General features: G+C 38.4%; 1 protein-coding gene across 8 annotated transcripts in view; it reads right to left on the bottom strand.

The window, feature by feature from the left end:
- Positions 1-18389, bottom strand: part of TAFA2 (TAFA chemokine like family member 2) — a 194578-nt gene that overhangs the window by 48419 nt on the left and 127770 nt on the right. For all 8 annotated transcript variants that reach the window (XR_010469523.1, XR_010469525.1, XR_010469527.1 and 5 more), the window contains one exon: positions 7567-7673. Coding sequence is in view for 1 of the 8 variants with exons in the window: in XM_013366732.3 (XP_013222186.2) it covers positions 7567-7673 (107 nt within the window). In the remaining 7 variants the exon portion in view is untranslated. The remainder of the gene's footprint in view (positions 1-7566; positions 7674-18389) is intronic.

Raw genomic sequence — 18389 nt, 5'->3', positions numbered from 1 at the left:
CAATGAGCAAAAATTACTTCAGAAAGGGAGAAGGGGCTGGGCAGTGGGCACAGGCAGCTGCAGCGACTCCATCAGCTCACTGCAGCAGAGCATCCTGCTTCATGGAGTCTCTGGGTCACTAAATACTCCTTCTCTTCCTTTTCTTTTCCTCCCTGATCACAACAGCATCTAACATCCACTGATGCCCTGTTCTACACTAAGGAAAAGTTTATATAAGACCTTACCTATGACATGATATACATATAGGAAAATTAAAAATCATAATATAACTGTATATGCTAACAATAATATAATAATATATGCGACATTAATTGAGCACTTAACAAGTTTATGAAACAATAAGGAAAATTCTGATCAACAGATCCAAGACAGTGGTACTATTAAACCAAGATTAATTGCATAAGACAACTATCTAGAGGGCTAACAATTTCTTTCATCGTTTTTTTAATGGGTTTAGTCAAAACTGTGACATGCAAATGTAAGCACTTTGTTTTCCTAGGTATAAAGATCATAGAATAGTCTGGGTTGGAAGGGCCCTTCAAAGGTCATCTTGTCCAATCCCCTGCAATGAGCAGGGACATCTTCAACTAGATCAGGTTGCTCAGAGCCTCGTCCAGCCTGGCCTGGAATGTCTCCAGGGATGGGGCATCTACCACCTCTCTGGGCAACCTGGGCCAGTGTTTTACCACCCTCACTGTAAAAAATTTCTTCCTCGTGTCCAGACTGAATTTCCCCTCCTTTAGTTTGAAACCATTACCCCTTGTCCTGTCGTAACAAGCCCTGCTAAAAAGTCTGTCCCCATCTTTCTAACAGGTCCCATTTAAGTACTGAAAGGCTACAATAAGGTCTCCCCAGAGCCTTCTCTTCTCCAGGCTGAACAATCCCAACTCTCTCAGACTGAAGGATAAAGGAATCTAGCAGAATGCATTACTTAATGTACACAACAAATCAACAGCAATAATTCTAAAGACTGTTAAACTGGAAAAGTATGTCTTATTCCAGTATTAGGGAAATTACATTTACTCATGGTAGGAAACAGTAACAGCAGGGTAAGCATATTATCAATGTTTTTACAGTACTAACATCTTACAATGTTTTCCTAACAAAAAAGCAAGGGAAAGCTGAATCTTACAAAACAAAAATGAGCTAAAATATAGCCAATTGGTGGGCCATTGGTGGGAAGATAAGAAAAGATCCTAGGTACTCATTCATGGAAAGGTAATAAAAATTTGACATTAGGATTACAAGGTCAGGCCCAAAATAAAGAACAGCTAGGCACTTTCCTCTCATTTGTCTTAGTGAAACATGAAGAAATCATAATACTTGCGAAATATGTTTAAGTGATCAGTAGAAAAGGAAATGCATGATATCTCATTGTGACCCTCTAACTTCTCTCTTCATGACAACCAAGTTTCATCACCAAGGTGGTGATCAGAAAGGGGGCAAAAATGAAGGCAGCCATTTGCCGTGATGGAGCTTGAAGTATAAAGAATAAATAGGCATAACTGCTATCACTATGATTTCTGCACCCTTGTCCCAGTGAACAATCAGAACCATTGGCATCTTGGCAATCAGAGAAAATAATTTTCTTTTATACTCTGGCAGAAGGCCAAGGAATGTTATCTACTGAATTCTAACAGATATTGTATTAACATTTTAGATTGCACTGACAGATACTGATATGAAAGTGTTTGACTGACTGTTCTATTTTATCTTTAAGCAAATGGCAATTTTGGGATCAGGTTCTGATCCTGATATAACTGAAACTTTCAATTAATGCCCAAGCTAGATAAGAACATAAGAACTAATATCTTTCTTCCCCATGTCTGCTAAAATGACTATCATCTTCCTTTGTTTCTATATTTAAACATTAATTACTTCAGAATTAAGTTAGTGAAAGCTGCACACAAAGCACTCTCATTTAAGAGAATCTATCCCTGGGACAAACTTCCACAAGAGATAAGATTAACCATCTCTGAGACATTTAGCAAATATGACAAAAGAGCTTGATGAAGCAGGCCTGACAGATCAACAACAGATGAGTGGAAGCTTCCATCCAATGTTTTGTCAGACGCCACTGACATCTTCCAGCCTCACCTGGTAGCTACTAAGGCATCCACACACATCTCTCTGCATGCATGCAGCTTCCCTCATTTAAATATTAGACAGTTTTCTCCCACTTAATTCCAGTAAAGAACCTGGGAATATGCAGAAAAAACTCTTAAATCCTTTGATGGGCCCATGCAGCCAGAAGGTGCATGTTGAACACATACAATTTACCCATGGGGTCAGATCCTTTACCAAATGTTATGGTACGGGCACTTCAAAAAACTGCAAACCAAGGAAAAAAGGATACTGCTGCTGCCTACCAGGTATATCAGAGCCCATTTGATGGCACTGGGAGATCTGCATTTTGTGTCCTATTCAGCTCAAAGTGTTCAAACCATGTATCTCACATAAATCACCTATTAAACTGTCTAAACAGGTGTCCTAACTCACCAGTGAATTTCACCCCTTGCACGTAAAACAGGCATGAAGGTGTTGCAACAAAGCACACAGGCCATCACCATAGCTTTTAACAAAGTGCTGTATTATTTCTCCTCAGAACAAATCAATTGCACAACCTAGGATTCAGGCAGAGCCAGAAGCCTGTCACATGCCGATTCAGTGTAGCGTTAGCATCACTGCACTTGCTAAAAGAGCCTCGCTGAATGCTAGAAGACAAAAGAATGAACTTACACCACTCTCTCTGTCTGCAAGGGCTACGAGTCCTTCCACTTGCTCGCCAGAACCAGGTGCACTACTGCCCATACTGGACATTTGATTAAATTTGTTCATTACTATGAGATTTCTTCCCCTAAAAAAAAACATTACATGCTCAAAGACAAACACATGTAGGATGTGTGTTATACTATATGGAGCCTTGTTCAGGGCTTGCCACATTTTGGTTCATTTTACTGATAGAAATCATGATGAATTTAGACACAAGACTCAAAAGCCCTTCTTGAGCAAACAGAAATTATGAGTTATCCAAAGAAAATAAGACACCTGGGGACAATGATTACAATTCAGCTGCATTTCTAACTCACTTCCACAAAGATTTAAGATCTTCAGACAGGCCTTTCCAGGACTGTCCTGCACATTTCATTTGTACTGCTTTCTCAAAATAAAGGAAAAGAGACCTGGTGACCAAGGAAGAGGATGACCATTGTTGAAAGTCCATTCACGTCAATAAACACATCAGAACCACCTGAAAGCATGGAACAGCTACCACTAGGATTCTTGCTTCTCATGGTCATGCCCATCCCCAAACTCCAGGCACATGTGTGGCACAGGACATGTCCCAAAACACAACAATGGTGCCAGCACTGCTTCTGCCCTGGCAAGGCAGCTGAGAAAGGCAGACTCATCCAGGGAGGGTCACCTAACCAGCAGCATTAGAGGCTCAGTGGCTCCTTTGTTCAACTGGGATTCACAACAGATGCTCCTCTGCAAGGGGAAACCGAGACTCATTTTCTACTTGTGAACAGTGAGACATTCCCTCACGCTTCTAATCCAACCCACAGACAAGCAGGAGCAGCATCACAAACCATAAAGAGTTTAGTTTGTTTTAACTATAAAATAGGCATCAGATTAATAAGTTCAGCTTTGGAGTGAATTTTTTTAAATTAAAATAAATTATCATGCCTTTTCATCTAGTAAGCCCAAAAATATTCAACTACTTTGTTTACCTACCTGGAATGTTTTCTGGTTCCTTAGCAAATTCCTTCTGGCAAGCAAGCATTCATGATTAGCCATATTTTTAAATAGCTTTTTATTTTTCCAGGCATTTAAAATTTAATAGAAAGTTTATTGGTTTGTATTTTTAGGAATATTAAACTATGCTCAGATTCAAAGACACCCTTAATTTATTTAGATCACCTTGCTGTGTTATCAACATAAAAAATTAGTAATAATTAAAAAACTCAAAGAAATCAGAGATTTGAGAGTTTTTAGTTTTAGGGTAGAAACTCTGTCTTGCAGTAGCCTCTTGTCTACAAAGGAATGCTCGTAAGCAGCTATCAATATATTTCTTCCTAAAAAGGACCACTCCATCACTCAGAACCTTAAACACAGGCTGTGGTACAAAAGTAATCAAATCAATTCATGTTCCCTATGACAGAAATAGCAAACAGGCAGTGATGCTGAACTGATGCCTGCCTGCCATATGTGTCAGTGAGCACTATATGTTTTGCACAGGTTTATTTGTTTTCCAAGGGCTAGCAATGAGTAGGAGGATCAGGAGCAGTCTTATAATAAAATAACCTTATGGAATTCTTGAGGTAAAAATCAGCCATCCTTGAGGTTTATCAGTTTTTAGACTCATAACCTTGTCAACATCCTCTTGGGGATTGATATTCCACTCTTCACTTGTCTTATCATACACAGCTACTGCAGTACGAATGGATCTGGTACTGCAGGCTGGTTCAGAGGTGCATGTGTTCAGGTGAAGTGCACATGACCAGGGTATCAGGGTACCAGGAAAAATGAATTTAAAAAAAAAGTGCAGAGTTCCTGTTTCTTTCCAGAAGACAGGATAAATTGAATATAAGTATGTGCACTCCCAGGAACTGACGAGGAGAACTCATAATCCCATGTGTGGCAAAAAAAAAGTCAATTTTGCGTTTTATTTTAAACACTGTGGTGCTTATCTCTTTTAGCTCTTGGACTTTCTGTCCAGACTGATGAAATTTTAATAATCAGCCAAAATAAAGAGCAGAAGTGTCCCCATACTAGTCTTCTCAAGAGAAAGAAGGATGGACTTGGTGCCCACGCACCTGACACCAAAAAACTGCTATCTGAAATCCCAGTTTGTAACCCAGTGGTTGCTCAACTGGTTCCCTATGCCCTGCCTCAGCTTCTGTTTTTCTTGCTGCTGACTTGGGATTTCTCACTTGTGCCATAGCACTGAAATGAGTGCAACAAGCCTAGAGATGGCCTGTCAGAGTTAGCTGTTTATATCCCTGCTGAAGTCTGTCTGGAGAGCAGAATGCTCATTAAACAATTTTTCACACATTGGTGACCTTTCCTTCTTTTTCTTTTCTTTTACTCACTTTCAGAAAAAGAGATGGGCTTAAGAGTTGGTGCAAATGATGCATAGTATGACTAAGTCAATAGGAAATTAAAGATTTTTTTAAATGTAGGTCATCGATCTTTGAAATTGCAGGGGGTCCTTCAAAGTCATTAGAGTTTGTCATGTCAATATATTAGTAAAGACTTCTATAAATGAAGATTAATGATGCTAGGGATAATTATCACTGAAGAAACTCACACCTTTCTCAGTATTTGGAAACTACGTGCAAAGGTGAACAGTGTCAAGTTTTCCTCGAATCCACTGAAGCTCTGTTTCTTCTATTATAAAAGAGGGAAGATTTTGACACAACAGGAAGTTAAACTCCCAGTTCCTGTAGAAAACAATGGTTGTTGAGCTGCCTAACTCTGATTTGCTTTTTAAAAAAATCCCTCATATACAGTGAGTGCAGCTGATTTGCAGACCTACTAAATCCACAAGCCAAAATCCTTCTGATTTTTTTTTTTCCAAAAAAATCTGAACATGTACAAATAGCTGCTTTCCAAAATTAAACACTCAAGTCATGCTTCTTCGTATTATTGTTCCCTGCAAGACTTCTTCATATATTTTGCTAGAGGGACAGAAAGTTACAGCTTAAACAAAAAGAAGAGCCAAAGAATTTTGTTAACTTGCAGGAATGTAAAGAAGTCCATACTGCTAATAACCTGATTTTGCAGGGGTACTCATGTGCACATTTTTTTTTTAAACTAAAACCAACAAATTCAAGATTTCTCAAGTTATTTTGGGGGCTTAAACACCAAGTACTGTCCAGATAATTAGGGGTATAGTTCTGCTGAATTTTCCATTGCATGAATTCATCTTGAAAGCTAAAATTGGTGGAGCATCATTTGATTCTCAGCTATGAAGCACTGATTCTCCAAATAGTCCTTAGGATTATAATTTGTTTCCATTAAATACTTGGTGACATGTTTTGTTTATTAGTTTTAAAAAACAGTAGTGAGCATACTTGGCAAAGTTTGAATTGGATTGCAGCAAACACAGCTTGACGAGCCTCTGTGGATGGAATCAAAATGGTGTGGAGATGAGATTTTTGATTTTTAAAGACAATCAGAGGTGAAGAATTCTGAAACCAGGCTAGGATATGTTGGCTGTTTTCCAATAGACAACTAAACTGGCAAGCCACAGCTCAAATCCATATTTCGGTTCGGGGGGAAACAAAGGCTGAGCAAAGGGTGTCAGCACAGTTCCTGTCTGGCATGATGCCCATCTTTGGTGGCCTGCAGGACCACATCAGAATCTGTTTTGTCTGCAGCCAAATTGCAACACACAGAAGACTTTGCAGAAAGTGTCTCTGCATCCTGAAGTCCTTAATCAGGGAGGAATTTTGAAGAAAGATATCTTCACACAGCAGAAAAATATCTAGCAGCTGGATATATAAAATACTTGATCATGATTCTATGAAATCGTGACATCAGAGTGAATAATATAAAATGCACATGAACATGGAGAGATGAAGTCACTGGTGTTATTGGAATCCTTCCCTACTATTTAACTCTTCATCTCTCAGTAATGTTCATGTCCTGCACCAACCTTGTTCAAATTGTTAGAGTTTACTCTGACCTTGAATAAGCAGATAAACAGCCAACAGATGCTATATGAAGATGAGGAGTGGACTTCAAAATCATATTACACTGCAGATCACATTTCAAGTTGTATTAGCTTATAAGAAGACATGAACATAAATTCAGCCTGTTCCTTGCATCCCAGGGTTACAGAAACACACACGCACACACACACAGAGAAAAAAAAGGCAGCTTTTTAGAAGCTTCAATAAACAACTGTACCTTCTGCTTGTGTGTATACATTTTAAGGGCTGAAATGACCAAGAGAAAACAAATCTCATGTTGTCACAAGTTACTAGAGTTCCTGGTTCAGTGTTAGGAATGAAGCACAGAAAACAGACAACACTGCAAAGCAACAATCTTTTTTTGGTGATGAATCAATCACATTCAGCACAGACTATCCACGACATTAGCCTTGACAGATAACTACACAATGTAAGCAGCATGTATGTTACTAATAGTTGTTTCTTTCCAAGGTTCTTTCCAGGAATTCATTTGTGGTGTTCATTGTGCTGATATCTCTATCTTTTTGAGGCAAGCAGTTATTATTTGGGTTTTTTGATTGTTGGTGGTGGGTTTTTTTACCATCTCCTTTTCCCATCTTTTCAACTGTATTGTCATTACAAAATGACCAACAAGATGCTACGATCAGAGAATGCTGAAAATAGGACTGAAATACTTAAATTCGGGAAAAATTAATAGAAGTCTATCCATTGAAAACTCTCCTCCTTTGGTATTGACTAGTGGACCAATACCAGGAGACACAAATATACATAAGGAAAAAAGGTTGCACAGACTAGACACTTTTGAATTTGTTAACAGAAGCCACAGACACAAGAGTATGATGGGACAGAACAGAACAGAATTTCTTACCTTTATGATGATTTGCCCCAGAGGCTAATTTCCCCCACAGCGTTACAACAAATATTATTATTAGCAGTTTTCCTTTTGTTGCTTTCTGTAAGTATCTTTTATTCATCCTGAAAACAAAAACACACAAAAATAAGTATTTTATCTTAAGACTTCTTTAATTTTTTTTTGTCTTAATGTACAGAGAATTCAAGAAGTTTCTATAAGTGCCCAGCTGACAAACCTTATGTGTTAAATTCTGCTTATCTCTATATGAGGCACATCACACAGACCATCAGTTTAACCTCTCTCCCTGGTCTGTGAGTGTTCCTCCACCCTGGTCAGCACCAGGAAAATCCAACACCTCCACTCATCACGTTTCTCTCACAGCACAAGTAGTGTTAGTAACCACAGCAGACTCCAAAGTTGGCAAGAAGGATGAATCCATGCAACTGTGCTGCAGGTTTTCGTGAACAGAGAAGTGCCACTAGTGTGTTTGGGGCCAGTCATGGTCAATGTGATCCTCTCTGACCATGCAGTGGAGTTTTTAGCTTTTGGGACTGCAACTCCTTTTGGATTCTGCTCACAAGCCATAAGGAGATAATATATTCAAATAGATCTCCAGCACATATACCAACCCTCCCACAGAGAAATCCTGTTAGGAAGACACGAGTAGTCTGGAAACATGGACTAGAGCAGGGCAGATTCACTAGTGTCTCTCCTGTCTATCTTTGAGTAATGAAAATATTTGATTTACTGCACCAAGGGAAATTGCACACAGCTGCTCTCATTTTGCTCAGTGATGTTTTTGCCATGACAGCAAGACACCATGAAGGCTTTAGCCATGGTGGCTTAAGGTAACACATGACTTATTTCTCAGTAACCTCCTCCAAAGACAAAATACCTCTCCACCTCCCAAAACGACAAGTTCAAGAATGTAGGCTCTAGTGATAAGGATTACGGTTGTGCAGAGTGGCAAGAGGTATAATAATGAAGCCTTGTCTCACTTTTCATTCTCCATAGAAGAGCCCTAGGGAGCCAGCTGAGAAACAGCTCTGCACAATGGTCATGTTTCTGCTGATAGGTCAATAGGACGATGATGCCTACTGTAAATCACTTATAATAGAAAACCTGCAAATATGATCATTTGAATGAAATCATGCTAGTTTGTAATGCTAGGAACAAAAGTACCTTTCTGAACAGAAAAAAAATGCATTGCTTCAGTATGGTTGCACATTTGTCTCCTATTATGTTCATAAGAAGCCTAATGGAATTTAAGAACATCTCTTTTGCTCTGCTCATCTACAACACTGGCTTTGGCAACCACAACTGTGAAAAGCAGACTGTTCTAATACAGAATTAACCAGCAGTCTGTTCAAAGTCCCAAATCTCTTTCTATTCCTTCGAAGTAACTCCTCTGAGCCAATTGCTTCCTAACAGAACACCACACACTGATAAGGCAACCCTCCCCTGCACCCCACAACTCCACTCATGATTTCCAGACTTGTAACCAGACCACTTCCCTCAAAACTGCCAATCTTGCTATCCAGAAGATCGATGAGACCTTGTTAAGCACCAGTAATTTTCCACACCAGGCTGTCTGTAACAAAACAGTACAACTCAGATTAAGAACTCAATGAGGAGCGTACCAAGCCCTTTTAAATCTCAGCTGAGAGCAAACAGAACTCAACATCCTTTGACAGAAGTCCCATGTATACAGTGTGTTTCCCAGAGGTTCAGATATCACATTTATCAGTGAAAAAGAGAGAGGACTAAGCAAGTGCTGTGTCTAGGATGGTGGATATGCCCCTGAAAGCCTGATGGATCAATTATCACAGTGAGGTCACAGTATGCTATGAACCACACCAAGCTCGGCCTTCTTGCACTTATTCCAGTGCCTTTGGAGTGTAAACTGCATATTCATCATCAGCTCCAGGTTTATGAAGCACTCAAAGCAAAAGGGAAGTATATTATTTTTCACTGTAAATAAGAACAAAATAAATGAAGCTGGAATGCACATTCAGCATATGCTCTTTCACAGCCATGTCTGTGAACAGAATATGAATTAACTCCTTCACTCCTGGATTCTCATACTGCACCTGTTATGATGCTGGTGCCAAGTCATCTCTCATTAAAATCAAATTTTTTTTCCTCACCTACCCAAAAGTGCTCCAAACCAGTGGGACTTGCACCAGTAAGCTAAGTTGAATCCGATACAGTTTTTTTCCTGTACTCTGCTGATGCCAGATTCACTCACTGTGCTGCAAGGCTGGCAGCAAATGCTCAGCAGAAAATGCAAATACATAGGGAAACACAGTAGCTGCAGGGAGAAAGAGAGAAAACCAACCTATCTGCCTGTGAACAGCAGCCCTTTAGGGTAGGTAGCAGAGTGAAGATAGAAACCTCTGTCCTCAGCCCCGCATACCAAAAAGAAGTAAGCCAGCACTGAATACAGAAGAGACTGTTATGCAAAGTAAAGGAAGGGTTTCAGCTTTGACGCAGAAAATCTGGGCTCGATGCCATTGCCAGGTTTTACAATCATAAGAAAAATAAATACACCATTTCTTTACCACAAGTCTGTTACACTATTCTGCGTTATTTATTTGTGGCTTTCACCTTTAGAAGGACAAAAAAACAAACTTTGTCTTTTAGCAGCCCCATAACAGGCACGATTGACAGAAAAGTCAGTGTAAGTAGCGGTTCTACCTTGGGACTAATAGGTCAGAGGCCATCAGCAAAAGTACAAAAAAAATCTCAGCATTAAAGCATTCATAACATACAGCAGCACGAATAAAAAGCTGGACGATGATGTTACGTTTCAAACAAATTATGCAGTATAACACTAGACCTGTAGTTGTGTGCGTTGGCTGCTCAACAATGCTCAGTCCGAGGACAGACAAGTGGCTGCGTAAGCACAAACAAGGTAGGAAGCACTCTGCTCCCAGCAGTGGTGGTACATGCACAGAAGTTGCACTGTAGGAATACAGCCCCAGAAATAAAAACTGAAGGGTTTATAGTCCAGGAAACTCAGGGAGTAGGGACAGATGTGTCTCATCAGCAAAGCAGGCAAACAGCTGGATAACAAGGGAAGACCATGAGATATGCTCACTATCTGGATGCGCACATTATCACCTGGGCTCAGAAACTGTGATGCTGGTTATTTTTTGTCGATTGGCAAAACAGCCTGTGATATAGCACTGTGAAGACACTGGAACTAGATAGCATTTGACCTCAGTTCTGAAACACAGTTTGCAACCCTGATCCATGTCAAGTAAGTACATCCAGGAAATAAAATTCAGTCCATTATCATACTGTTATTACGCTAACATAACAGGCTGTGTTAAACAGAACAAATGAGCTCTGAAATGAGGTCTGCTTTTACTAGAGGTGATGCAGAGCTTCACAAACTATAGCTATTAACTTGAATGGTTTTCTCTGTGAGACATTTTCTTCTTCTATTTACCTTCCTTTCTGCAGAACATCTCCCTTGCTGTGATCCTTACAGTCTTCAATAATGCCACATAAGCCAAAGGTGATCAAAACCTAGAATAGCCATGCTATAGGACATGCCTCCATTTAAAATCAATTTTACACAGAAATACAAACTTTATGTGCAACAAAAATTTCCTTCAGTTTCTAACCCAAACACATTGGAAATAAACCCAAAAAACTCTCAGCACTTTCATGCAAAAGAGGACATGAGAGGCTGCCACGTTTGAGTTCATTTTTCAATGTGCTTAGAGGCAAGGGGAAAAAATATGGCTTTTTTTGTGGTCCAGAGACACATTCAAAATAAAACAAAAAGATGTCACCCACATAATTCAAACAGGCAGTGGCTGAGTGTGGGATGACTCTGCTGTGACAAGGTCTTCACTAACACTGTAAAACAATTAATAAATTCATAAGATTTGTTACTTTTGCTCCATAGGATTCCTTTTGCCTGAAGTGCATTTCTTGTGACCATCACAAATCTGGTATCATGGACTCAAGAATAGACTGTTTTGGTGATTAGTGATTAAAAAAAAAGGTTTAAAAGTGGCTTTTTTTTTTTCCTCAGGGTGAAACCACATCTGACGCTGTAGACAAGCTTCACAAACTGCTTCTCCCTGGCCTCCATTGTTCATCAGAAGCAAATTGTGAATACACTAACAGGTTGCACAGGCTCTCTTCATTGCTGCTCCACCTCACCTTCAGCCCTGCCTGCCCCTGCAACAGCAAGTGTGACCCAACTATGCAGCTGAACTGAAACTGCCATGTGTATTTTCAATGTCACTGCAGCAATGTAGCATCCATAAGCTTTTGAGTTTCTGCTTTCTTCCTTCTTTGCTTCTGGGCTTGAGAGCAGCCACCTTTCCAACAGTTCAGAAACAGAGGAGTGTTAAATTGCCTTGTTTTACTATTTTAAGTGAAGTGTAACCTCACATAATCTTTATTGTTGAGGAGAAAAAAAATGTAAGTAAATAATAGCTTTCATTCTTTCCTGAAGAAATCATACTAATAAAATTCTCATCTGTTTCCTAGGAATAACAGCATTTTTCTCTCTTGCTTCTCTTCTTTCTTTTCTTTACAAACATCAGCTTCTGTGAAGCTGTTCAAAATTCATACATTCCTGCTCTGCATATGTAGAACCTTTCAATGTCAGTTAGATCCATTTGTCTTCTGCAAACACATACACCCTGTGAATGCAAGTGTTCATAAAGAGAACCATAAGCTTTTTTTCGCTATTAAATCTTGATGAAATGTTTAAGAGAAAAAACATGATAGAAAATAAGTCCCACATTCTCTTTTATTTTTGCAACAAATATTTTACTGGCTACTGCAGAGAAACCGGAAATGAGTAGTAGAAATCACTTCTGACCCCATCTTCTGTCCAGAAATAATGCAGCCATTTAAATTATGTCTCATACTGTGTTGGATCTTATAATATTTCTCAGTTGTGTGAGTTTCTACATCCCATACAGTGCAGGTATTTGCCAATTCATTTAGCCATTCCTATGTAAGCTAATGTAGATTTAAAAATGCTCCTCAGGTGGATACGGTCACTTTGTAAAAGTAACACCGGTGTGACCCCTGTGTGTTTGCATATATATAAATTCCCTCTATGACATTCCTGTCATGTTTGCTCAGTGACCAAGTAATTTGTCACACTCATTACTTCAGGTACAAGGTAGCTTGTGAAAATCAATCTTCTTTTTGCTTCATATATCACAGCTTGTAACAGACACCAAGTGCATTCTGATTCTGAAACAAAGCTGGGGGAAAATACAAACCTGTTCTCCTAAGGTCCTTTCTTTGATCTAGATGGAGAAGGAAAGAAAGAGAATAGGCATTTAGCCTGGCAAAGCATGCGGGTCTTATACAGGAGTCACACAGGAAACCTCTGTATGCAAAGCAAAAGGGGTGCAGTTTTTTTCAAAATGTTGTTGTTTACCAGGGTCGATATTTTAATAGCAGAATAAGTAGCCTAGAAAGCTTAGCTCCACTATTGAGAAATATTTGGAAATAGTTAAAGCATTGATGGTAGATCAGTACAATAAGATTGTTACTTCCAGCTGAAGTGTACCAATGGAAGCAGATTGGAGACTTCTAGGCTTAATGCCAAAAGGAGGGCTTTTGAAAGGCTACATGCAAAGGCTTAAGACACTGAGGCAAATGAATGCTTCTCCCCAAAAGTACTTATACATATGATTGACATGCATGCCTATATTTGTCTTTTATTTAAATCAATGTGACTTAAGTACATGCTTGAATTTAAGCACATACTTTCCCAAACAGATATGTATTTACACAACATGAGTTCTTGAAAAATGATTAGCAAGTGAGCTTTTATAAGAAGAGACAGTTTCAAGAAAAGAAAACGTCTCAAATATCTGAAAAATAAAAAAGTATGTAATTTATGAAAATATGCAGGAAACCAAAGCCATTTTTCTTTACATAGTGCAATTAGTTTCCCAGTAGCGGGAAGCTGGAGATGGATGCACATACAGGTAATTACATTTGCCTGCAGTATCTCATAGCATTTGGATGTGAAATTTACATATATATTATTGTTTCCAAAATCTGATAAGCATGGGTGCTTAAATTGCCAGAGGTATGAATGCTTTAGCCACCTAGCTGCAGGCCACCTCACAGCCAGAATCCCTGAGAGATTATGGAGAAAACTTTCTTGCAGAAGAGTATATACAGTTGTGATGATATTGCCTTGAAAACTCACATGATACTGATGAATGGCCTTCCCTCTAAACTGCTATCAATGTTAATCTCCCCTGCCTCCAGATTAGCACCAGTTCTTTGTAAACACTATTGATTGTAATTTTCACCTTCATTAATTTTCAGATGCAACATCTAACTGAAAGCAATAAAGAAAGCAAATAAAGAGTAAACAAGAAATGCACTGTCTTCCTAACCAGCTTCAACTCAAACAATACAGATGTATTGAACTTTGTATATATTAAATTTCTTTTGTGGTCATTTCATCAGGACAAGCAAAAGACTGTTCATCTGATGAACATTAATACTGACACATTACTAAGAACTCAGAAAGAAAATCTCATGAATTTTTGTGGGTTTAGATTCTGTACTTCTATGTATTTATGAAAATATTAAAATAACAGTAATAATCTAGCATCAGACCTGCACATCCCATTCATTGTGTTTTTAAGTGCTAACATAAAACATTACAGAATATTTAAACATCCAAGATATTATGATATCTTTAATCTACCCAATGATGTCTTACACCCTTGTGAAATAAGCTCTGACAGTTAAGTGCTCAGTATTAGAAGATACTTCGGCTCTAATTCACATAATTTTCTCTGATATTATTATGCCACTTTAAACTCTTTCCCAGTTTCTGTGCTTAAGGGAGCTTTAAGTTGTAGGAGCTACTATCTATTCACTTAATCATCATGGCAGTAGTATTTGCTTATATCTCACCTGTGATCCTCTTGCAGATAGTAAAGTAATTCAAATTTTCCTTATTCATATCTCACTAACCAACCAAAAGTTTAAGTGGGGGAAAAAAAAAAAAAAAAAGCTAACATTTCAATGGGCTCTGAACAAAATGTCTCACTGAGACCTGAATCACTAGGTATACTGTGATTTCATAGAGGCCATTGCAGTGGCAGAGATAAGCCTCCAAATCTATCAAGGCAGAGAAAGCATCAAATATTAGTGGAGAATGGTGACTCAAGTGCTCATATTTAAAAGCAAGGACAAAAATGATCCGGGCAAGCATAAGCCTATTAGTCTGACCTCTTCAGTCTGCAAGAGCTTAAAACAGGCTTTGAAGAAAAAGATAAATTAAAGACAGAGAAGTAAATAGAACATGGGATAAAATGCAGCAATGCTACCAAGGGTAGATTGTGCCAGACTAACTTGACAGCTTTTTTGATAAGATAACTGATTTTCCAGACAAAGAAATGAAGTAGATATAATTTGTCTGGATTTAGATAAAGCATTTACCACAGTGTCACTTTGGAACTTACACATTAAGCCAGAAACTCTGTGGATTACTACAAGAATTGAAAGGTAAATCCAGGTGTGATAACAGTGAGTAGTACTGAAAGGGACTATCAGGGATTAATAGCACTTCTGCTACAAGTTGTGAATTTATCATTTGAAACACCAAGTGTAATAACAATTACTTTTTCCAGTTGATCACTTAGAGTACATCAGTATCAATGTGACATGAGATGGCTGTCAAAAAGGTAAATCCTATAAATTACTAAATTATATATTTCTAATAAAGACACAGAACAGTAAGTACGTATTTTCTTAAACTACTACTCATTATAATCTATACAATTCTGGCAAAACATCTTCACAAAAGAAAAACTAAACGCAAAAAACATATGGTGACAAAGAGCTTGGCTTGTGGAGCAAAACACAGGCACAAAACAAAGGCTGAAGGGAAACAGAGATTGAAGAAAGGAAATAGTGAGGTCAAGAAACATATCCATATGAAATGGATTAGATGATATCTTGCGAACTGGCAGGATCAAGATGCTCAGATTAATCATTCAGGAAGTCTCCTCCGGTCTTGTCTCCACATCAATATCATGATCCTCTATTGTACATTAGCACTAGAAGTCAAGTCCTATTTTTTTTCACAAAGGAAACTATAGGCAAGTTCTTTCCAAGTGCATAAATGTAGTGTTTTTTTCTGGACTTATTTCACTTTCCTTGAAAAACATCACAGCATTTCTCCTTGTGATATCCTATGTGAAAACAACCGTGAGGGTCCTCACTAATGACCTGAACACATGCTGGGCACCATAGAAAAATTGGCCATGCTGATGAACATCTTATTAAGATTAATATTTGTCCTTATTTTTAAACATCTTTAAGGCATATTTGCCATCTTCGTGTCATAGATTGTACAATTCTATAAGACTTGAGATGACCCAAAGCGTTACAGGACTGTATTGGTGGACGACTTAGTACGAAAATTGATTTTTTAATAACCTCAGTGAATTGAAGTCATACTGTTGAACATGGGTGACCATTCCATGATTAACACTCCCTCACTTTCTTTGGAACTTACTCTCTTTTCTGTCACACTTGCTTTAAATTGAAAATCTTCCTATTGCCATCATGTTTATAACATTGACATCATGAAAGAATAAAACTGGAAGGCATCACAGTTGTCAAGTTATGAAGGAGTTTTGTTTACCTCAAGAGTCCAACTGTAGAAAACAAAAAGTATTTCCTTTCAAAAATTGAACATTTTAAGATATAAACAGAAGAAACAATAATATTAGAAGTATTTCAAGAGTGTGAATATATTAATTTTAAAATTTTTGTTATTATTAAATCCATTTAAAGTTACTATCATCTTAAACATAATGTATTTCAAGCAATAATAGAGGACTAATTCTGGGATTTTTACACGGATGTAAGAATATGGATTAAGTGCTATGGTTATGTTATATTATATGATCTTGCCAGACTTGAAATTCAATATGTTCACAGGAACCATTCAGATTCTACTGCATAACTTTTCCCTAGTAAAGGTTAAATTTGGTTTTTGAAAAAATTCTTCTGGCAAATAACACTGTGACAGACCTCTGCAGATGAACAGGGAAGCAAGACTCAGACGAAGCTCACCCACGCTATTCTCATGACAATTGTATCTGTCAATAGATAGTAGCACTTCTGACAAATAATAGCTCAATCTATGTTTTATAACTGACTCCTACACATTTTGGGCCATACTTGAAGGCAAGGGTTCAAGTGTAAATAAAAAAATGACAGGTTGCTCAAATCACAGAATAATATGAAACTTGCTTGTGCAATGACCAAAATAGCTCTAAAAGCTCACATAGCACATTGCTGACTGGGAGCAAACCTAGTTGAAACACAGTTGGCATACATTCCTCCAATCTCTTAATGTCAAGTCATAACATGCTTATTCATCACAGCCACCACAGGCACCATTTTTGTGGGAAAAAAAGAGTTAGACCAAAGTTAGACCAGAATCTTCCAAATTATAGATCTGGTACATAATGCAAATCCCTACTCCAGAGCTAGTGCATAAGATCTCTTTCTCTCTGAGAAATGATAAATGAAGAAGCCAGGTTGTACAACCAACCTTCAGCTGCCATCTGGGAAGTAGAAGACAAAGTCCAGCAGCTAATCCAGGTACAGGTACCTGGGCATACCTCAGCAGATGTATAAACCCAAAAATATTGTGAGGTTCTGGCCCTGGCATGCTATCTAATCTGTCACATAGGCTTTAATATCTAATGCTTTCTTCAAGAATCATCCTACATGCCACACAATTTTGAAGTGTCCTCTCAGTATTTCCTCATCGGTGTTCTGATACAGTAAGAAATTACTAATAACGAGCTCATACACAAAGGAAATTCAGAGTATTCGTGTGACAGCTTGCTAGGAATGGATTCAAGTCAGGTCAGAATTTGCTTAATGATGACTGAAGTATCTAAGTGATATCCAGACTCCCTTGAAACACCCAATCCATTTCTCAACCCCTTTTCAAACACCTTCCTTTGAAAGATACCAGCAGCTACACAAAAGCCATATTGACCATGTTGTCATGAGTTTCACCCAGGTGAGTGTACCTCCAGAAACAATGCACTCACTTTGGCATGTACTATGCCAGCCTTGCCATGGCGTTTTAATACAGCCAGGAGCTCACTAAAAAGCCAGTCATAAACTTCATTTTCTAAAAATCTATACCTAGCTTCCTGCTGCATGATACGCAGCTTGGGATCTGCAGTTGGAGCACAACAGGAGGGTGAATGACAAACAAATCAATAGTGTTCTCTTCCTCTAGTGTCCTGGATCAGAGACTTTTATGAGGTACATTTATGTTAACATTTTAGCTTGGAGCTGGACTTTACTTCTCAAACAAATTTTTGAGTTGTCTCCATTTATTATGATCTGGTATGATCTAGATCACATCACTGAATGATTCTGGAATACAGGGAATTAATCCCTTTTAGATGAAAATAAAGCAGAAGATGAGCCTGGGAGCACACCTAATGCACTCCACCAGCTTAAGGGTGTTCAGTTCAGGGGACAAGAGTTAGTTGAAAACAACCTCCTTCTCCACTAAATGAATATAATGTGGACATCGTGCCCTCAGCAACAACAGTTTGGGTCTAGAAAATTACTTCTGCAGGGATAAACTGTTTGCTAATGTAGATGCAGCCCTATAATCTCATGAGGAAGGAGATAATTATCATCATTATTTTATGCTTGGATAAGATGCCCTCTTGGTTGTGACTAATCTGAAAAGCATTTTCAGATCCTGAGCAAAACTCAACAGCATATTGAAAGGGACCTGTCACTCAGGAGGCCTTCAAACAAGTTCTGATGTGCAT

Source organism: Columba livia, chromosome 1, assembly GCF_036013475.1.
Source record: "Columba livia isolate bColLiv1 breed racing homer chromosome 1, bColLiv1.pat.W.v2, whole genome shotgun sequence".
Taxonomy (NCBI): Eukaryota; Metazoa; Chordata; class Aves; order Columbiformes; family Columbidae; genus Columba; species Columba livia.
This window is presented reverse-complemented; position numbering and strand designations above follow the sequence as displayed.